Genomic DNA, 20,510 nt, shown 5'->3' on the forward strand with positions numbered 1-20,510 from the left:
TGAATAATTTTTTAAGACACTGTAGTTTTGAGAGGTGTATTTAAAATGCTACCCCTTCCAAGGTTAACTTTGTGGCCTGACTAGTTAGGAGTGCTGTTTTTTTTTAAAAAAAAGGGTTGGGAGAGTTGGTTTTTTTTGTTTGTTTGTTTGTTTTTTTTGTGGTGTTATTTTTTATGAATATACTGTTACCTTTAATCAGTTAATTTTGTAGCTATTTCATTACGTTGTTACAGGAACTGTCATGTTACCAAACTGGATGGGTTTTTTTTCCTGCACTAAGAAGAAAAATTCATATTAGATCCTGATTTACACTGTTAACATTGTGAACTGTTTGTTAATCTGTTGCTGATTACTTTGCTGTTTGAATTATTTTCCTGACAGTCTGTCTATACAGTTTTACTCTGTTCAGTGACATCCATCAGAATTTCTTAAGTACTGCAGATTTCTTGCAGCAGATACAATGCCAATGCCATAGAAGCCATTGTTGCAACTCATACTAATTGGCCTTTCCCAGCTTATCCTAATAGAGAATCAATACTGAGTGAGCAATAAAACCACTCTGGCTCATCCAAAAATAATAGTTGCATGTTGTTCCTAGAGCATTCATGGAGCAGCATGGCATGGGCAAGTGCGCTGCCTCCGAGCTGTCCATGTTTGCTTTGATGGTCGCAATATTCCTGCATGCTCACAGGTATTTTGAAGAAATCCATTATTTTCCTGCATGTGTTTCTTTATTAACACAAGAGCTCTGAAACAATATTTCCAGTTTAGGCCTCCCACCAATATGGTTTTCATACAAGCTTGCTTACCCACTTAATTCTCTGCTCACAGCGGTTCGTGACATCCCACGGCTGCTTTCTGAAGAGGTAACCTGAGGCCAAACGCTCTAGTAAGAGAGCCCCGTTGCAGCCCGATGGCACGTGGCATTGCTGCAGCAGAAATATGCCCTGGGCTTGATGAAAGAGCCTATAACCTAGTTGAGTTGGTCAAGTGCAATGGTGCTTCGTGCTTTCAAAAGAGGCTTAGCAACAGATTTAGGATAAAGTTAGTGTGGTTGCTTCCTTGCTTGCTTTTTATTTTGTTTTCACTAGGTAACCAATAGTAAACTGAAGGAGCTTCATGCTGCACTCGCCAGTGCTGCGAATCTCCTAACAGTGCGATGGCCCGCTTGGGTTGTAACTGGGATGGAAGTTGAGGTGGTCGGAGGAGGTGATGAAGTTGTCGGGGCCGGTCACGTGGCTCTTCTCGAGGAAGGTGTTGAGCCCGTTATCCCTGTACATGCCACACAGTCCCAGAGTATTTGAGAAAGCATGTGAGGTGATGCAGTAGGAGGTCTGTGGGAAGGAGAAAATGCGAGAAAGGAGATGTTTTAAATGTCCATACAAAACAGTAAGGGTAGGTTATCCTAAGGCCCTTTGAGGAATTCATTGTCACAGGTGTTGCAGAGGCCAGAAGCGGGGGGTCAGGATGGTTCAGAACTGCTGTGTGAGGGCTGAGCTATGCTTGGAAAGGGGAAGAGGAGTTTTGTCCTTTCTCTGTCGTGAACCTTCTGCATTAACCACTGCTGTAGAATGAAAACAAAACCCTCAAACTTGCCAGTCTTTAGAGCCCCAAATCATTCTCCCAGTTGCTTTTCCTCTGTAGAATAAAAGTGGAGGAGTTTACCTATAAATACTGCGTACATTCAGTAATAGCATTCAGCAGCAAAAGTCAAACAAGGAATAGTTCTCTGGGCTTATATATGGAAGAGATTTTTGTCCTGTTAAATATAATCCCTTCTTTAGTCTATCACATTCCAGGATAAGACCTAGATGATGGAAACTGTACTGATAACTGACTTTTTCTGGTCTGTCTTATCCTCGTGTAAAACCTGCCTAGAAACACTGGAGTATCTGCTAAGCCCGTACTTTTTTTCTCCAGCATGCTTGTGCCAAAAGCAAGAAACTTTGCGCAGAACAGTAACTGCCTACCTTGCATATATACATAAAATTTGTAATTGCTACAGCAAATGGAGATTTAGTGTTACCAGGATGGTGGTGGTTAGCTTATAAAGATTTAAGAAAATAGGAGAAATCATCGCTGCAGGTTTTAAGAACGCGCAAACTGCAGCAGTAACTAAAGTAAATATCAAAGAAAAGCCTGAAAGATGCTTTTATTAGTCCCAGGTGCATACGTACCGGCATCTCGTGCACCGTCGGCGCTTTGCTCCCGTAGGTCTGGTTGCTGGTCCTGTACAGGGGGTGAGGCTCCTTTTTTCTAGGGGAGAGAACATAAAGCTGCATCACGGAAACGTTTCCAGCAAAAGCACATCCTGGCGGTGCGCGGGATGGAGGGGAGCTGGGGAGCCGGGGAGCCGGGCCCGTCCTCACCGGTAGCCCTGGAAGCACGCCGGGTGGTTGAACCTGGCCGGCAGCTTGTCGCTAACGCGGTAGAAGTCGCTGGTGCGGGGGTCCCGGGGGGGTTGGGGCTCCGGGGCTGGCCCGTCGGGGCTGCCCGCGGCCGGGGGCCCGGACATGCGGCAGGGAACGAGGCCGCGATCTGGGCCGCGGGTCCGGATTGGGGTCCCAGCGAGGGGGTCCCGGGCTGGGGGCCAGGTACAGTCTGGGGTCGGGGATGGGGTTTGAGCCTGGGGTCCGGGTCTGGACTGGGGTTCGAGTGCACGGTCGGAGTGCAGACTGGGACTGCAGTTTGGGTGCAGGGTCGGGGCTGGGGCTCAAGTCTGGGGTCCGGGTCTGGCTCTGGATTGGGGGGTTCGAGTCTGAGGCCAGGGTCCAAATAGGGTCCGGGGTCTGGGTGGGGAGTGGGGTTTGGGTGTGGGGTCGGGTCCGAGCAGGGTCCGGGGCTGGGATCTGGGTGCAGGGTCTTGAGGCCGCGCTGGGGTCGGTGCGGGGCTCCGGGTCGGGCCCGAGCTGGGCGCGGGCGGCGGCGCGTCCCGTTGCCCGGCGCCTCCGCAGCCCGGGGACCGGCGGGGGCGGGGGCGGCCGCACCGCCCTCCGGCTCCCGCGGCGCTGCGACGGCGCCCGGGGCCGCACAGGAAGCGGAAGGCGCCGCCCGGCCTTCCTCCTCCTCCTCCTCCTCCTCTTCCTCCTCTTCCTCCTCCTCCTCCTCCTCCTGCTGCTCGCCCTGCGCCGCCGCGCACGGAGCATGGCGGTGCCGAGGCTCCTGCGGGCGGGTGAGCGGGCCGGGCCGGGCCGGGCCGGGCCGGGCGGTGCCGGGCGGTGCTGGCCCGGCCCGGCCCGGCCCGTGTGACCCGCTGTGCTTCCCCCCCGCAGCAGCCCCGCGGCTCTGCAGCACCGTGGTGGCCCCGGCGCCGGCCCGCCAGCGCAGCGGTAAGTGCCGCGCACCGGCCCCCCTGCCGCGGGCCGCTCCGGGCGGGGGCTGCACCGGGACCGGGGGGCGGGGGGGTGTCCCGAGCCAGACCCACGGCACCGCCCGGCTGCCACCCTGCGCTCCACGGCATTGCTCTGCTGCCACCCTGCACCCCACAGCATCACCCTGCTACCACCCTGCACTCCATGGCATCCCCTGGTTGCACCCCACAGCATTGCCCGGCTGCCACCTTTCACCCCATGGCATCCTCTGGTTGCACCCCACAGCATCACCCTGCTACCACCCTGCACTCCATGGCATCCCCTGGTTGCACCCCACAGCATTGCCCGGCTGCCACCTTTCACCCCATGGCATCCTCTGGTTGCACCCCACAGCATTGCCCAGCTGCCACCTTGCACCCCGTGGCATCCCCTGGTTGCACCCCACAGCATTGCCCGGCTGCCACCTTGCACCCCATGGCATCCTCTGGTTGCACCCCACAGCATTGCCCAGCTGCCACCTTGCACCCCATGGCATTGCCCAGCTGCCACCCTGCACCCCATGGCATCCCCTGGTTGCACCCCACAGCATTGCCCGGCTGCCACCTTGCACCCCATGGCATCCCCTGGTTGCACCCCACAGCATTGCCCGGCTGCCACCTTGTACCCCATGGCATTGCCCGGCTGCCACCTTGCACCCCATGGCATCCCCTGGTTGCACCCCACGGCGTTGCCCGGCTGCCACCCTGCACCCCACAGCACTGCCCACCTGCCAGCCTGCACTACACTGCATTGTGTGGCTGCTGCCCTGCACCCCATGGCATTGCCATTGGCATCGCCCAGCTGCACCCCACAGCGCTGGTCTCCGGCCGCCCTGCAGCCCTCGGCAGCGCTCAGCTGCAGCCCCGCACCCTGCAGTGCTGCCTGGCTGCATGCACCCAGGACCAGGAGACGAGCAGCGTCGTTGCTAGTGTCGCCAGGCTCTAGCAAGCTGGTGCTCATAGCACGCGTCTGGCCATGGGTGCGTCGGGGACTGCGGTGTGCAAGCTCACAGGGCGCTGCAGATGGTGACGCGGGCAGCAAAGAGCCTGTTCTGTAGTCCTGCAGACAGTGGGAGGGAGCAGTCGGTTTTTTTCCCTTCTCCCCTCAGAGGCGGACGACAGGCTGATCACCGAGCCTCTCAGCCACCCCGACTTCTTCAACGTGAAGGAGCTCTTCTCCCTGAAAGATCTCTTTGATGCCCGGGTGCACTTGGGTCACAAAAAGGGATGCCGGCATAGGTGAGTGACCCTCTTTCATGATCCACCACTTGCTGAAATCAGAAGTGTTCGCCTAGACCTCTTTGGAGGTTGCTCTAGGTTGGGCCAGGGCTGGCACTGCCTGGATGGACCCACATTCTTGCCTGGGCGCAGTTACTGCCCTGCAAAAGCGCTGGTTCCCCGGTGCGATGCAGGCGTCGCAAGACCTGCAGCCCTTCTGAGGCCGGCTGGGACAGAGGGGGCAGGTGTTATGTACCAAGGACTCCGGTGTCCTTTGGGAGCGTTTCCCCACGCTGGTTGGAGACGTGGGAAGGTTTGTGTGGGGGCACGCCGCATTCAGAAACGCTGCTCGAGGCCTGTAGCCCCCCCCCAGTCCCCGCGTCCCCTTGTGTCGCCTTGCCTCTGTCCCCACAGGTTCATGGAGCCCTACATCTTCGGCTGCCGCCTCGGCCAGGATATCATCGACTTGGATCAGACCATGCAGCACCTCCAGCTGGCTCTCAACTTCACAGCGCACATCGCCTACCGCAAAGGCATCATCCTCTTCGTCACCCGCAACCGCCAGTTCAGCCACCTCGTAGAGAGCACGGCCCGCGAGTGCGGGGAGTATGCCCACACCCGCTACTGGCAGGGCGGCCTGCTCACCAACGCCCACGTCCAGTTCGGGCCTGGCGTCCGCCTGCCCGACCTCCTCGTCTTCCTCAGCAGCCTGAACAACGTCTTTGAGCCCCATGTGGCCATCCGGGATGCTGCCAAAATGAACATCCCCACGGTGGGAGTGGTGGACACAAATTGCAACCCCTGCCTGATCACCTACCCCATCCCCGGCAACGACGACAGCCCCACGGCCATGGAGCTCTACTGCAAGCTCTTCAAGATGACCATCATTCGTGCCAAGGACAAGAGGAAGCAGAACGAGGTCTTCTACGAGCTGCAGAGCAAAGCGGAGGGTGCTTAGAGCCGCTTCGCTCTCACGCTGGTCTAGGGACAGAAGTGACCGTGCCCAGCAGCTTGACGTATCTTCCCCACTGACAAGGGGCATGAGGAGATGAGGCGTCCTGCTCCACTCCCACAGGTGCTGGGGTCTGATCCTGCACCAGGAGCCTAGCCACTGGCTTTTGGCAGAGCAGGGCTGGTTGCTACAAGGGACCCTCCAGCTCTGCTGCTGTGCAGAAATCCTTCAGCAGTAACCGCTGCGGAGGATGCGCCTGTGAAGGAACTTCCCTGTTCCACTCTCCCCTCCAAAAAAAAAAAAAAAAAGCTGGGCAGAGCGATCCAAGGGGAGATGGAGCAGGGCCAGTCCCGATTCCTTTCCTTGTATTTGTCCGTGGTGCAAGGAGACACTTCTGTCCTGTGGCCTTCCAATTTCTGAGCGTGTGATCTTCTATGAAACCACATTTCTTCTTGATGTGTCAAATAAAGTGGTCTTTTATCCTTTTTTTTTCTTCCATGGAGGAAGGATGAGAAGTCTCTCAAACACGATGTTAGATGGGTCAAGGCAAAAGGGTGAAGGGTGTTTGCAGCTGGGAACCCCTCGGGGCAGGGCAGGCCCGGGACTGGGGGCTGCAAAGGGCTGGTCCGTAGCACTGCAAGCTGGAAACCGTGTTGTGTGTGGAGACATGCTGAGGATGTGTTGGGATGGGGCTCGGGAGCTTCAAGGTGGAGCCAGGAAAAAGGAAATTCAGCCCCTAACATGCCTTGTATCTCTCCAGCAGGGCTTAGGCCAGTCCTGCCGCACTGGGGGTCGGGCCCAGCCTCGGAAGAGCTCTATCTCTCCAGCAGGGCTTAGGCCAGTCCTGCCGCACTGGGGGTCGGGCCCAGCCTCGGAAGAGCTCTTGGCCATGGGTCCCTGCCCCTTTGGCCTAGTTCCCTTTCCGTGTTCCGGGCCCCGGGCCCCTCCATGGCTGCGTGCCTGGCCCCGCCTGCTCCCTGTGGCCATGTCTCTGTTCCTGGCTCCTTCCCATGGCCGTGTCCTGCTCCGCGGTCTCCCCCCATGGCCGTGTCAGCATCCCTGTTCCCTTCTCCCTGCCCGTTTCCACGTCCCCTCTCCCGGGCCGCGTCCGCACCCCCGCCCCCCCCCCCCCCCCCCCGCCTAGGCTGCTCCCCGCCCTCCGGGCCAGCAGAGGGCGCTGCCGGGAAGCGAACGCGCAGCGCTAGTTGTCCCCTCCGCCCTGCCGTCCAGCCGGCCTATATAAGCGGAAGGCGGGAGCCGCCTCGCCCTTTCGGCGGGAGGCGCGGCGGGAGCGGGCGCGGCGGCGGCGGCTCCTCGGGTGCCTCTTCCCGCATCATGCCGCTGCGGGACGGGCTCCGGCCGCAGCTGGGGGACGTGGCTGCAGCCGAGCGCACCTCCCGCGCCTGGAGAGGAGGAGGAGGAGGAGGAAGGTCCGGACGGAGCTGCGGGCGCTGGCCGGGCCGCGCGGGACGGGGGGGGGGGGTGTTAAGGGTGGCTGAGCTCCACGATGATGTTTCTGAATTTTGGCCTTAAGTTCTGTGTGAAAGCTCTCGGTTTTGCTGAGCCTTCTCCCTAACTTACTTGTTGTTTGGATTCTAGTGGCTGGCTCCTCATTGTACAATTTAAACTTCATCAGAATTAATGTGTAGCTGTCTCTAGTCCTTTTCACTGATCGGTTATGTTGTAACAGTTACTCGCTTCCTTTCTTTTAAAAGTTTTCTGGCTGTTACACTTTTTTTTTTTCCCCCGATTGGTAGGCTGTGTAAGTTCAGGATGTGCATTCCACTCTCCCCCCCCTTGTCAGGCATATTAGAAACTGAAACGTAAGCAGGCTTTAGAATTGATGTACATAAGGCAAGGGAATATGCCTCTAGTGAAGGAGCATAGAAAGTTCCAGGCTGCCACCGTTTTGGATTTTGAGGGAAATACTTCTTAAAGAATTGAGTGGTTAAACTGAATCTATTTAGCAGATGAACTTTTAAAAACTGCTTTAGTCTTCTGCTTTTCTGAAATGTTAAGTGATGCAGTTCAAAAAGATCAAGTAATCAGCTAAGCATTTGTTAGTAAACACATTCTTTCTGCTTTCTCTTTTATGTTTTTGCCTAACAGAAGGTGCACAAGTTGAAGTGAAGATTTTCCGTCTTGGCAAATCAAGGTAAGTGGATTTGAATGTAACACAAACCTTATCAAAGTCTGACGCTTTTAAAAAAAAAAAATCCTAATGATTCAGGAAAATAAGTACAGAGATCTTATCAACTCTCAAGTGCTGCATTACATGTTTTATCTACAGATACACCAAATATTATTTATCATACTACTTTACTGAATAGGTGACATAGTCATGAACTTAGAGGTATCTGTAAAGATCATGTTTTCAGTCTTACTGGGTTTTGTACACAGCAGAATGACTTAAAGTTGTTGCTTCAGTAAGCATAAGGAGAGTGATCGACTTGCTTAAGAATCAGATTTTATAAGTACATGGGAGTATGGAGTTGTGCTTGCTGAGTGAAGTAGTTCAAACTGGCTACTTCGTATGTCAGATTCATTAATGTCTAATGGGAGCTAATGACCCATCTGGCCTAATCTTGGACTCTGTAGCCAGTTTTGGAAGAGGATAAGCAACAGAAATGTCTTGCGTGTGCCTAGTGTAAGAGATTATTTGAAACTCACTTTTTTTTTTATTTCAAACCCATATAAATGTAATGAAATGCTTTTTGTTTGTTGATGCTTTGTAATGCTCAGTAAAATTTTCATGCATCTTCTACTTTATGGATAATATGTGAATATATATAGATTATATTGAATTGGTTCCTGCCCCTACAGGCGTTGCAGAGGTGGCTGCTGTGGCATCTTTGTGTCATTAGGTGGCAGAGAGAAACAGGCTATGTTCTACGCTCGTTTGTTCTGAAACCTGTGAGCATTCAGAGTGATTAATAGCCTGACATTGTTTATAAATAGACAGGTTTTATTAGGTGGTTCTTGAGAAACTAAACTCTCCTGTTCTTTTTTTTCTTTCCTTTTTTTTGACTATTCTAAGTGCAAGATCTGTACGCAGTAGAAATGAATGCTGTCCTATATGTACTGTAGCAAATGTGTAGTAGAAAGGTTACAGGGCTTTCTTAATATTTAATCTTAAACTGTAGGCACAGCTAGTATGTAGAATTGTACTTGTATTGCAGATGGAAGAATGTGAGTTAAAGTGATCTAAAGCTATGTGGCAAGTTGGTGACATCACTGGGAGCAGATGCTGGGAGTTGCATGCCTACTGCCCTGGCTTCTCTATGAAAGGTAAACATATGCTTTCTCTGTCTGCTTATATTTCTTTAGCTTGCCTCTTGGGCTGGCTTTCTCAAGCTTCTGTCAGCAGTGAAATAATAGCCATGTTATCAGGCTTTTGAAGTGTGTCTAAATAGGTAATATAAATGCTCTATGTATTTATCACTCTTCTTTTTCAGAGAGAGGCATGTAAACATGGCAGACCCAGGAGGTTTTCTCAAAGACCTGAGGTGAGCAGTAGTTCATGCAAGTTTGTGTTGATTAACTCCATGCCCCAGCTCGTGTTGCAAATGTGGCTGCTGTGTCACATTTGTGTCATTAGGTGGCAAAGAGGAAAAGGCTATGTCTTTGCTAGTGCTCTGAAACCTGTGAGTACTCAGGGATGATCCACAGCCTGACAATTGCTTCTCGCTTTACCTTTTTTCTTTTAATATTAAATCATGAAAGATGAGGGATTCACAGCTCTGGAGAGGTAGGGTACAGAAACTAGCCTTATCCTTCAGTGTGGAGGACTTTTATTCCTTTAATGAAGGTCAAGAGATAAAACTGAGTGTTCTGCCATCAAACATCAGCAGTCTTGTTCACTCCATATACTGAGCAGCATGCTTGAAAATTATAGCTTTCTTCATGTCTTCCTCTACTCAGGATTCTTCCATGGGAATATAGCACTGCACCATGTTTTTACCTTGTGGTTTTGAAGTCCATGCTCTTCCCTGCCCCATTCTTTCAGAAAAGAATATACAGCTGAATCTGAATTTGAAGTCAGCTACTGCTTCCTTAAATCTTTGAAGAATCCTTTTAAATTCTGTCTGACATCCATTTTCCTTGCTTTTAATTCCTTTTCGTATCTGTGGTTTTTAGATTAAAGAAAAAGTCTGAAGGCAGATGTCCAAGAAGACGTTTTCACAGAGCAAAGGTGAGGGAGGTTTTTGAACCTATATGATACAAGGCATGTGCATTGTGGCTTTGGCTGGAGTTGATGTTGAAACTTTTGTGCTTTACTAACATCTTAACAGTTTAATGTGCATACAGAGCAGTACTTTCTCCATAAAGCTGTTTGTTAAACTTGTGTTGAACTCAGTCTTGCTCCATGCTTACTTCCCAACTCTTGCTTTCAAATATCAGTCTAGGTGTAACATAGATGTGGTGTAAAACAATTTTGCAAGTATGAATTTCAGATTTTTTTTTCTTTCCTGTTGCAAACTGCAGAGGAAGAGGGGTGGAAACCATAAGAGCTTGTCTCAGACTTACTTGTTAGGTACCATAGATGAGAAAGCCTCTAAGCAAGCAACATGTTTTGACTCAAGATATAGAGGGATGATCTTGCAGTTAAGATCCTGCCGCAACAGAGAGATTGCTAATTCAAGCTTCTTGCATACTGCATCTGATACCATTATGGAGATATGGCAAATTTCAGTATTCTTTATTGTAATAGTCCCAAGTCCTCAGATTTTCTGCTGTTGTGACTGTTAATGTCATAAAGGGGGCAGAAATGAAGGGGCTTCCTGTGCCTGAAACTTGCAAGCGCCCAGGCCTTAGTAGCTTAACGTGATTTCCATGCACGCCTCTTTCTGAAGAGAATCAGCGGAAGATGGAGCAAATTTCCTTTGAAAGGCAGTTATAAGGATGCCAATTTTAACTCCATCTGGAGAAGGTCTTTTCCTTTTGTGCAAGGACAAATAGAAGTGATAGTTCTATTCTTGAACTCTTTAATTCTATTTTTACTGTCCTTTGTGACCTGCAAGACATCCTTGTTTGCCTGTTTGGTCTGTGGAATCAGGATAACATGCCTCTTTAATTTTGCAGGGATTAACATTATGTCGATACCAAGAATTCCACCTGAGTGTGGAGGAGGCAGGGGAAATGGATGCCTAAGTTTGTTGTTTTGAAAGTACTGGAGTGGGGTAGAAGCAGTTGGGTGTGGATTTAGCATACGAAGGAAATAGTACCCTGCTTCTAAAATTTAGCTACTATTTATCAACAACATCTTGACTTCCAATAGTGCTAAGTTTGACCAGAAGGTGTAGTCAACAATTTGGTAAATGTATGTATGAATACATGATTGTAAATCAGAGTGAATCTTCTGAACTGTCTTTAAAATCATGCTTGCTTTTGGGAAGGGGAAAAAACAGATCTTTTTCCTTCTTACAGTTACATTTGAGAATGAATTCTTCTGGAACTTGCTTCAAGGGTTGAAGGTAGGTATTATGTCATTTCTTGGAAACCTACTTAAACCCTATGTGTTACCAAAATAGTTAGTGTTAGGGGGCAGGTCCTTGGGCTGACACGCTTTGTCCCACTGACTACTTAAAGAGACTTTACAAAACTAAATACTTGCTACTGGTGACATCTTAAATTTGTAACTGAGAAGAGCTTAAAATTCAATATTTAATCTTTTTTGCTTACAAACCTCTACTTTAGGAGGGATGTTTTCAGGTTGAGGCTCTGATACATTTTGGTTTATGTATCTGCATATTTCATATTAATCTAGTATCTATTTCAGATTGTGCGTTGAGGGTTTTTTGGGGGGGATAAGGCCACAAAAGCCCTAACCTCTTTGTTTCTTACTAAAGTTCTTTAGAAGCTTTATATCACTGCTTATTTTAATCTGTGAATTCCAAGGAAATCTGTACATGAAAACAGGAGTACAATGAAAGAATTTGAATGCACCTTAGAAATAAGTGTTGCAAAGGTTTGTCTGTAGCACAGCTTAGGAAATTTAAGTGCTTTGGAATTGGAGAAGATTGCTGGCTATTGAAGTTATTTTCTAACATCCTTGGGCTTTTATTTGCAGATCATGCTGTGAGTTTTAGAATTTCCAGCAAACCTGGCTGCAGCAAAAGAAATGTTTAGTAGTGTCTGCATTTGAAGATTCCTGAAGCTTCATCTTTTCTCATACGTGGGTTCAAATAAACTCCAACACTACAGCCAGTGAAAGTGCCTGTGATGTTGCTTGTGATTCAGAATATTTGCTGCAACCTGTGTAGTGAAATGTCAGTTTAAAAAATTATAGCTGTTCTGCTCCAAGTTTCTATTTTTGCTGTGCTCCTGCTGAATATGCCTTAAAAGTTGTAATCTTCGCTTCTCCCGGTAATCTCAGCTCCATACACTGTTTTCACAGCCAGATTCTAGAGTACTTCTATGTCACTAGGTGTTTTCTCCACATGGCTAAGAAGGGGTTTTGAAAAACAAAAGTGAAATAATGATACAACTACAGTAAGTTTGAAATGATTGTGCTTGTATTTTTGTAGCATCCCAAGTAATATCATTTTTAACCTTTCTGGAATTTAGGACTTTCCTTAGTGTGTATGGGAACTGTTTGTCATTTTGCCTTGAGCAGTGAAAGATCGAAGTACTGCTTCTTACCTCACTCTTTCTAATGCCTATGAAATCTGATAACCTTTTAAAGCAACAGCTACTTTGAAGATCAGGTTGTCGGTCTTCTGGTGTTGTGACTCTTCCTCTTTTTCTGCCTCTAATGTGGGAAATCTGGAGAAGACATGAAGAGTATAAAATAGCTTTAGTTTTACTCACTTCCCTCCCATATTGTAGGGTAGCTTGTAAACTATAAATATGTGTTCAGAAACACTGCTTTTTATTAGTGAGGGACAAAACTCAGTTTTGTTTTCCAAATGCAAAGCCAGGATGTGTGAGTCACAAGTGTGATTCTTGGAGTGTCAGTCCAGTGCTGCTATTAGGGTGTTCAGTTAATGACATGGAGGGAGATGTGATGGATTTTTGTCAAAAATGTCTTTATTTGAATAAAGCTGTCTTAACTAGTTCTCTTTATTACATTGTCCCTCCCACTGAATTTCATGTTTTCATCTAGATGCTTAAAGAGATTCTGGTGTTCAGGATTATGTGGATAAACAAGAAATGTTTGTTTTTCCTGCATCTTTCTGGCTGCTTACCTGCTGCTTTATTTAATCATATTGCTTTTGTGGTGGGAGAGTACTGGAGGAAATTAAAGGTAGAGGGAATGTCATTTATCTGGGAAAAGTCCACAGTAAAATTTCAAACACAGATCAGAGGACCAAAAATAACTTTATGGAAAATCTGAATGGAAGGTTTTGCATGCTTAAGTTCCTTTTTCTAACAGCAGAAGAAAGTTAATTTGCCAGCAGAGCTAGTTGTCATGGAAATAGAGGACAATAGAATAAAAGCTATGGTAGCTACATGTATCATTAAAAATTTCAGTGTTTGCCCTCCCCCTTCGCCCAACAATCCCTTTACAAGCTGGCACAGGAACTGACAGCTGCATGCATCAGTCCGGCACCCGGAGGTGGAGTCTTCGCTGGCTCTTCCTTTGCAGTATTAATATGGAATTAAAGGTGATTCAGATGGTCACCCTAAGGATGCTCAACTTTACAGGAGTTATGTTGGAAAGCTGACTTCTCTGTGGACAGCAAGCTGCAGTGGTTCTGTGCTAGATTTAGAGCACTGTTGACACTAAAGCATTTCTTCTATAAATAACTGTGAGAGGTAATGATGATCCTATAGATCTAATAGGAGGGAATATTGATATCTCTCCTCCAAAGGGCTCATAAGTTTGCAGCCGTGACATTTAAGATTGCCTTCAGAGGCTATGTATCCTGCCAGACTTTTCCCCCCAGCCCTCCCCCAGTGGTTGTATGTCAGATATATGCTCCACTTCGCTAAGCAATTGGCAAGAGCACTGGCATATGGTCCATCAGCAGGACTACAGTTGTGCTGGGAACAGACAGCAAGCTCATGGTAGTTTAGCTAAACTCTTCCTGTCTACCCACTGCTTTAAAAGGTTGAGGAATTGAACATTTAAAGGAAATGGACTATAGTTGGAGACCTGCTAATATTTATACAGCCAAAGGACAAAATGTCTCGGTATCTGTTGAAAGGTTGCCTGGAAACTTACTTTAATAGTGAGAGAAGCAGTGGATTGTTCTGGTATTAATCTTTAACCTCTGCAGTGAAAGCATAGCTTAATTTTAAGAGAATTAAATTAAGAGGTTGTCTTATCCCTGAATGGCTGATTGAGCATTGTGCAAAGTTAACATGGAGCATATATGGTAACCTGTCAGCAGAATTGTTTCTGTTATAGCCCTTAGCTTTCCTGTAGCTGTTCCTTGCCTTACGCTTTCAGACCTGACACGTGAACTGGAATAGCTTACAGTGTCTGGCAGACAGTTCCACACTACATGCAGAAGCAGCTGGGTGGGGAGCTGCCTTTAAACTGCCGTGGGGTCAGGCACTTAACAGGGAATGAAACAACTGCCAGGATTCTCTTGTGTGGAAAAGTCAGCTTATTTGCTTCCCAAATTACAGCTGGATCTTATGGGGAATGACTTGGACACTTTTAAGTAAGTACTCTTGGGCGGAGTAATCTACCTGCTCTTTTAGATTACAAGAAAGCTGGTATTTAAAAGGCTGCTGTTTTGCCATTGATGTACTGGCATGATTCACAAAAAAAGCTATTTATTTACATAAGAGATGTTCATCAAAACAAGATGTGACAAGTACAGTATGAGTGATTCATTCTCATCTTTCTGTACTGCTTTCCTGTTAATCAAGAAACAGTTCTATGCATCCATCTGGGCTCTGGTTCCTTATCTCTTCCTGTGTCGTCATCTTCCCCCAAGCCTGTTCAGCCAGGCTCTTGGTACTCCTGCTCTGCAGCACGCACTTGCAGACCGAAAGCGCTGTTTCAATGATTCTGCCGGGTGGTGTAAGTCGAGATGTTCTGCTTTTCATGAAGGAAAAGGGGCTGCAACTATGCTGAACTCCCGGAGTAGGGTGTTTTCCTGGAGAGGAGAGGATGGAGATACAGACCTTTGACCCTTGGCTGGACTTTACCCAAGGACTTTAGATTCTAAACTCTGGGACTGCGCTTCTCCCATTAGGAATATTTGGTGTTCGAAATCTTCTTCCAAAGCAAAGTCTTGAGGTTGTTCAACACAAGGGAGTGATGCACTTCCATCTGGCTAGCCAAGCCACTGAGGGTCATACAAGTTCGGAGCTGCTTCTGCAGCTCCTCTTTCAAATCAGGTGGTGCTCCGTACAGCAAGTAGTCCTGCAGCAGCCCACAGACTTTAGCCAGGTTTGGCTGCACCATATCACTTTTGCACTGCTTCATGAGTTTGTCACAAGTCGCCATACAGTCCTTCCCATAGGTGCAGTCCACGTTCTGCTCACAGTGACGTCCCTTGAGGAAACCTCTGATTGTCATCTCTGTTGCCACCTTCCTCAGATTGACCATCTTGAAGTCATATTTGTCATTGTAGCCCACGTTCTTAAAGCTGGTTTCGCAGATGTAGAAGTTCCCATATGTCCCGTGGAATATCTCCTCCACAAACTCCAGAAGGCCGATGGCAACTTTTGCCCGCCTGGGCCATGCTGGTGCAAACCACTGGTGGATGAATTGGTGGATGACTGAAGGTAGTAGTGACTGGAGGAAGTAGGGGACATCTGCTCCATAGAGGGAGTTGTGGGGGATCTTCTCTGTGATGTAGAGGTCTCCACAGTGCCCGAGGAGTTTGGAAGTGTGTTCTTTCTCATGCAAAGAGAGCATGAGAAGAAATTCGTTGAGCTGAAGTAGTGCCCAGATGGATTTAGCCTCTGCTAAAGATACTTTCCCATCTCTGTTCACGTCTGCCATGGTGATGATCTGGCTCACCAAGGCTGCAAGAGAAGTCTGATCTCCTAGGTTGGACTGCAAACAGAATAAGAAATGGCATCAGACCCTTTAAGCTTTTGTGTTCAGGCTCAATATTGTGAAAATGAATTGGGGAAGCAAAGAATTGAGTGCTTGGCTTGGAGAAAGACAGAACAGCCGCAGTGGTAAAGCAAATTGTGTGTTACGTTACAGTGCATGGGTTTTGCTCCAGCATAATTGTAGCAGACTAGGGGCTGCTCTAAACTCAGATGGGGAAATTAAAAAAAACCTTCAGAGCGCAGCTGGACAGGGCCTATCCTGGCAGTTAAAGCTGGCATGAGATGGGGCTGAATTTGGCTCTGCTCAGAGCCTCTCATTTACACGTTATCGCTGTGATATAAACCCTGTGCTAAGGGCAGACAGTACATAACACCGCTCAGGAAAGGTCTCAGCTGTAGTTCAGGAACTTGGAGGTGCGAGACCACCGCTCGCCCGTGACGCGGCCCCAGCAGGCCGTGCCGACGGCTGCGCGGGAGCCTGGGCTCCTGCGCTACCACGCGTGCTCCGGCCTCTTGAAAGATCACCGCTCTTATAATAGCGGGTTTATCCTGCCCTCAGCCCTGTCGAGGGGGAGAAACCTTATTTCTGCCACCCTCTAGTTCCTCGTGTCACCTGCACGACAACGCGCCGCTGCGGCCTTTGGAGTCCTGAACGCGTTTTGTACAAGGAGTAACTTGCAATTGCTCTTGAACAGGACTGTCACCGCAAGGGCCTCCCGTGGTCCTGTGAATAAGCTTTGCTGTGCACGGATGTCACTCAGCCACAGGACAGCAGCTTCCAGGGCTACTGATGACCTTGCAAATCAGCGTTCCTGTGCAAGAATGAAGTTTCATACGGAGTCATATCCTACATCTACCCAGCTCTGATCAGAGACTTCTCTTATTTAAATGGAAGGGAAGATGGGCTTAGGTTAGGCTCTTTACTACTAGTAAGCAGCATTCCAGGCCTTAAAGGCTCCTGGAGGGATTTGCCACACTGACCTTTAGGAAATTCAGGAGCATTTCTTTGAACTCATCCATCGACGTCCCTCGTGTCGGTTTGTCAAAGAGAACCACATCCCTCCTGGGCACAGAGTCCGGGTTGCTGTCTGCCTTTAGGGCCTCTTCAATACCGCATTTGATGATCACCTCTCTCTCCTTCCAGAGCCCACTGTAAACCTAGAGCAAAGGAGAGGGAAATGGTAAAGACAGGGCAAAAACAAACCTCTCCTCTGCATTTGCTATTATGGGCTCTTGACAGGAACAGAACCCGGGAGGTTTCTGGCCCCAAGACACAGGGCCTGCAGCCGTGGAGACTTCTGCCTGTGGGGCAGCTTCAGCAAAGGGATGGGCCGCGAGCTTCCCTCCCATGTGGTAGGCAGAAGAAGGGGAGAAAGGGGCACCATAGCTTCAGAACCTAGTCATGGCCCTTCTGCCTGGCCAGCTGATGGCCAAGGGGCTGGGGAACGTGTGTGCCGTGCTCCAGGAGGCCACGTGTGAGCTGGGGCGTCATCCAGCCCGGGAGCTGGTTTGCAGAGGGACTGGGTGATGCCCCGAGGTGTCTCCCTGTTACCTGCTGTGCCGGCTCTGGGAGCCCGGCTGCACAAGCCGGGCAGCACTGCAGCTCCGGGCAAGCAGCAGCCCAGGAGGGCTTTGGGAAGAGCCCGCTCCACCTCTTCCAGGCAAAAGACCTGGGTGATATGGGATGAAGAACAGAAATGGGAGTAGGCAGAGCTTGTCAGGCACCGTTTTTTTGGCGATTTCACCCATCTCCTGTAGCTAGTTGATTGCTGTAGAGGGGGAGAGATGGTTTTGCCCCGGGGCCAGCGGGGTGACCCACCTGCTGCGTGGGAGAGGAGGAGAGGCAGCGCTGGAAGCGGAGGGTGTGCTCCTCGCACAGGTCTTTGCATGTCGAGCCAGAAATGATTCCTTTCTTGTACTGGTCACACTGGGGAGAGGAAAGCAGAGGGAGGAACTCATGGTGGTGCAGGATGAGAGAGGACGAGCCAAGACGCACAGCCTCAGCCCTGCGGTTTTTGAGCCCCGGATGCACCCCAGAGGCTGGGCGCAAGCGGGCCCCCGTCGCGCCTGCCAGCTCCCCCAGGCTGCTGGGCTCCAAGCTCCTCGTCCGCCTTTCCCTGCTGCCAGGCTGGAGCCAGCGCTTCGACAGCCACGCGTGCGCGCTCGCTCGCTCGCTCGACGCGACCAGCACAGCCGAGAGGTTGCGGTGCAGGTTGTGAGCTGCAGCTGCCCGGCCCCTACGTGGGCAGTGAGCCCGGCCGCCCTGGGTAAAGGCTCTTCCTTCCCGGGCCTAAGTTGGAGCAACGGTGACAGGTCTCCCAACAACGGAGCGGGACTGCGAAGGCAGCGGCGCTGCCCGTTGTGCCGCAGAGCTGTGCTGAACTCGAAAACGCAGCAGCACTTACTGGCACATGAGCTGCTCGGCCCCTGGGAAGCAGCGCGGGCCTGGGGACAGCTAACGAGTCAATAAACACCGCCTAGTTCCAGGTGCACTTAAAAAGCATCTTGCAGCCTACTCAAGGGAGACTGATGACTTTTGGAAGTATCTTTGCCTGAATTATTTGTTACCAGTGTCAGAAATTAGCAGTTAAGATGGCAACCAGTGGGTGATCACACAAACTCACACGTTCCCCTTGTTTCTCGATTTTTACTTTATCTATTTGACAGCACTTTGTTTCTCATCAGTGTCACTGCACCCCTGCTGAGCCTGTTTCCCTTGGTTTTGTGTGAGCCTCTCGTAGCAGAGAGAAACACCTTTTAATAAAACAGGCACATCCGATCGCAAGGCAACACAGGCCGTTTGGAGGCGAGAGCGCCGTCTGCAAACGCCCAAAATGTTATTTTGCTCTGAGGATTTTGAGGTTCTCTAGGACAGAGTCCACCCGTGGGCGACTCCCCCAAACTTCCTGCGGCGCTTTTGCAAAAAGCCGAGCGGCCGGCGAGGGAGGGAGCGAAGCCCGCGGCTGCCCGGGCACCCGCCGGCACTCACGATGACGGCGCGGCACACGTGGCCCCGGCAGAGCTCGGAGTAGGACGCGTAGTGCACATAGGCCACCCAGCTGCCCACGAAGACGCCCAGCCACAGCACCAGTAGGTATTTCACTTTGATGCCGGGGAGGCGGCCCTGCAAGAGAAGGGAAAGGGCAGTGAGGACCGGGGCTCCATGTGAGCTGCTGCGCGCGCGCGGGACCCTCCGCAGGGAAGGGCCCCTTTCTCTCCAGCCGTGTCCCCTTCGCACCGTGCTTCGTGGTGGTTTTGCTCAGCATGATTTTCCTTTTTTTTTTTTTTTTTTCCTTTTTCCCCTCTACAAACCGATTTGAGCACTGCCAAAAATTTCAGCCTTTATATATATATATATATATATATTCACCAGGCTCTTATGCGACTCCTGCTGCAAGTAGGTCACTTAAAATTCCCTAAAAGCAGGGGGATTACCGCGCTGGGCCCGGAGGAGCCGGCCGAAGTGCTGGACCCGGCGGAGGCAGCGGCGCGACGGGCGGCGCTTTGCAGCGCGGCGGCGTTTCTCCCGCGGCCACCAGGCCCTGCTCGCTTTGCCGGCGCTGGGCTCGGGGAGGAAAAGCATCGCGGTCCCCAGCCCCAGCTCGGTTTGGGGGCGCTCGCAGCCCCCGCGAATGAGCTCAGCCCTGCAGCCCCCAGCCGCCCCCAGCGCCTTCCGCAGCCGAATCGCCGGCCCGAATGAACGGGTTTCCCGGCTAGTCGGCAGCCGAACGTGAAAGCGTTCGCGTTTGAGTCAAGCCCGCGACGCTTTGCACGTTAACTGGAAATGCCGAGGTGTGAATCGGCCCGCGACGGCCGGCCTTGGCCTGCCACGCCTCCCCGTCGATGCGCCGGGCCCTTCCCGCCCTGGCGCCAGCATTGCTCTTGGCTCCTTTCTCGCTCATCAGGCTTGACATGTTTAGTTCTAGGGATAACCCAGGAGAAGCAAAAGTGACTTTATGGTGCTTAAACGCTGCTTTTCTTCTAGCAACTCTTCTCTCTCTGCCCGCTGCACGAGGCGCTTTGGCGTGACTATCACCTCGCTGCCGCGTATCCGCGCAGGCAATCCCTGTGCGACAGGGATCCGGCTCCCAGCCCACGCTCGCTCCAATGCAAACCAGCTCCCCCGTGCCCTCCGGGCCAGGCCCCGCTGCCTCCCCGCCGTCCCGCGGCTCCGCGGCGATTCGCGCCGTGCGTCAGCGCGCGCCTGCCAGCCCGCGCGCCCGCTCCTCAGGCCTCTTTTCCAAGGTTTGCTTGCAAGCAGCCAGCCTGCTGCAGCGGCTCAGCTGCCAAGGGCCCGTCTGCCCGGAGCGGGAGCAGGGTCTCAGCTCGGCCCCAGCGGGGACGCCGGCCCGGCCCGCGGAGCTGAGCAGTTGCTGCAGCGCCGAGTCCCGCGTGCAGCGCTCCGGCCGCGTGCAGCGAAGCATCGCCCGGCCGAGAACCCTGCCTGGAGCTTCCCCAGCTTCTGCCTCCGTCCTCCCTCTGTGCCCCAGGTCCCCTGTCTCCCCCTGTGCCCAGAAACCCCCTCCCCACATTAGCCGCTCCTCCGTGCCCCGCGCCTGGTGCAGCAGGCCTTTCCAGGGAGACCTCCCGTGGCCCCGGGGGGCTTGGCGAGAGTCGGGATTTCTCACCCCTCTGCTGCAGAGGAAAGGCCCAGGCCGGCCCCCCGGCCCGGCGCTCGCAGCTCCCCAGCAGCTTCCCCGCGGCACGGCGGGAACCCGGTGCCGTCTGCACCAGGAAAGGGTCGCCCGGCCCTGCCGCCTCCGCCAGCGCCAGCCAAGGGAGGAAACGGAGAAGCGAAGCGGGAGCGGCCGCGGGATCCCCGCTGCTGCCGCACTGCCGCAGCGGCTCGGGCATCCCCGGGGCACCGCGCACCGCCCCCGCCGGGCCCCGGCCGCCGCCCGCCCCTACCTGCAGGCCCGAGGAGAAGGGGCAGAAGAGCACCAGGTGCGCCAGGCGCCGGAGCCTCCGCATGCTGCGGGCGCCCCGCCGCCGCCGCCGCCGGCCTCAGGCGCCGGGGCGCATGGCCGC

General features: G+C 51.6%; 3 protein-coding genes, 1 long non-coding RNA gene and 2 other non-coding genes across 6 annotated transcripts; 4 read left to right on the forward strand and 2 right to left on the reverse strand.

Moving 5' to 3' along the window:
• Positions 1-1,049: 1,049 nt before the first annotated feature.
• On the reverse strand, positions 1,050-2,984 carry PIERCE1 (piercer of microtubule wall 1). The gene is made up of 3 exons (XM_062590610.1): positions 2,370-2,984; positions 2,178-2,256; positions 1,050-1,334 (listed from the first exon to the last, which is right to left on the reverse strand). The coding sequence occupies exons 1-3, from the start codon at positions 2,513-2,515 to the stop codon at positions 1,149-1,151; spliced, it is 411 nt and encodes a 136-aa protein (XP_062446594.1). The 5' UTR covers positions 2,516-2,984; the 3' UTR covers positions 1,050-1,148.
• A 112-nt stretch (positions 2,985-3,096) lies between these two features.
• Positions 3,097-6,004, forward strand: MRPS2 (mitochondrial ribosomal protein S2). The gene is made up of 4 exons (XM_062590609.1): positions 3,097-3,172; positions 3,273-3,329; positions 4,459-4,588; positions 4,982-6,004. The coding sequence occupies exons 1-4, from the start codon at positions 3,145-3,147 to the stop codon at positions 5,523-5,525; spliced, it is 759 nt and encodes a 252-aa protein (XP_062446593.1). The 5' UTR covers positions 3,097-3,144; the 3' UTR covers positions 5,526-6,004.
• A 791-nt stretch (positions 6,005-6,795) lies between these two features.
• Positions 6,796-12,584, forward strand: LOC134148674 (uncharacterized). Its single transcript, XR_009960255.1, has 7 exons — positions 6,796-6,949; positions 7,629-7,674; positions 8,699-8,807; positions 8,975-9,025; positions 9,657-9,711; positions 10,947-10,993; positions 11,590-12,584. It is a non-coding gene; the product is annotated as an uncharacterized LOC134148674 (long non-coding RNA).
• LOC134148842 (small nucleolar RNA SNORA17) lies at positions 8,330-8,465 on the forward strand. The gene has a single exon (XR_009960283.1). It is a non-coding gene; the product is annotated as a small nucleolar RNA SNORA17 (small nucleolar RNA).
• On the forward strand, positions 9,064-9,197 carry LOC134148843 (small nucleolar RNA SNORA17). The gene has a single exon (XR_009960284.1). It is a non-coding gene; the product is annotated as a small nucleolar RNA SNORA17 (small nucleolar RNA).
• Positions 12,585-14,250: 1,666 nt separating the features above from the next.
• On the reverse strand, positions 14,251-20,467 carry DIPK1B (divergent protein kinase domain 1B). Its single transcript, XM_062591052.1, has 5 exons — positions 20,391-20,467; positions 18,472-18,606; positions 17,302-17,409; positions 16,464-16,640; positions 14,251-15,480 (listed from the first exon to the last, which is right to left on the reverse strand). The coding sequence occupies exons 1-5, from the start codon at positions 20,451-20,453 to the stop codon at positions 14,668-14,670; spliced, it is 1,296 nt and encodes a 431-aa protein (XP_062447036.1). The 5' UTR covers positions 20,454-20,467; the 3' UTR covers positions 14,251-14,667.
• Between the last annotated feature and the right edge of the window lie 43 nt (positions 20,468-20,510).

The sequence above is a fragment of the Rhea pennata genome, chromosome 18, assembly GCF_028389875.1.
Source record: "Rhea pennata isolate bPtePen1 chromosome 18, bPtePen1.pri, whole genome shotgun sequence".
Lineage (NCBI taxonomy): Eukaryota > Metazoa > Chordata > Aves > Rheiformes > Rheidae > Rhea > Rhea pennata.

Coding starts and splice junctions, on each gene's coding strand:
- PIERCE1 (XM_062590610.1), bottom strand. CDS start 2,515: ATGTCCGGGCCCCCGGCCGCGGGCAGCCCCGACGGGCCAGCCCCGGAG. Junction 2,257..2,369: donor GCGTGCTTCCAGGGCTACCG/GTGAGGACGGGC, acceptor TCTCTCCCCTAG/AAAAAAGGAGCCTCACCCCC. Junction 1,335..2,177: donor CGACGGTGCACGAGATGCCG/GTACGTATGCAC, acceptor TCCTTCCCACAG/ACCTCCTACTGCATCACCTC.
- MRPS2 (XM_062590609.1), top strand. CDS start 3,145: ATGGCGGTGCCGAGGCTCCTGCGGGCGG. Junction 3,330..4,458: donor GCCGGCCCGCCAGCGCAGCG/GTAAGTGCCGCG, acceptor TTCTCCCCTCAG/AGGCGGACGACAGGCTGATC. Junction 4,589..4,981: donor AAAAAGGGATGCCGGCATAG/GTGAGTGACCCT, acceptor CTGTCCCCACAG/GTTCATGGAGCCCTACATCT.
- DIPK1B (XM_062591052.1), bottom strand. CDS start 20,453: ATGCGGAGGCTCCGGCGCCTGGCGCACCTGGTGCTCTTCTGCCCCTTC. Junction 17,410..18,471: donor ACGTGTGCCGCGCCGTCATC/GTGAGTGCCGGC, acceptor TCCTCTCCCCAG/TGTGACCAGTACAAGAAAGG. Junction 16,641..17,301: donor CCTCCTCTCCCACGCAGCAG/GTGGGTCACCCC, acceptor CCTTTGCTCTAG/GTTTACAGTGGGCTCTGGAA.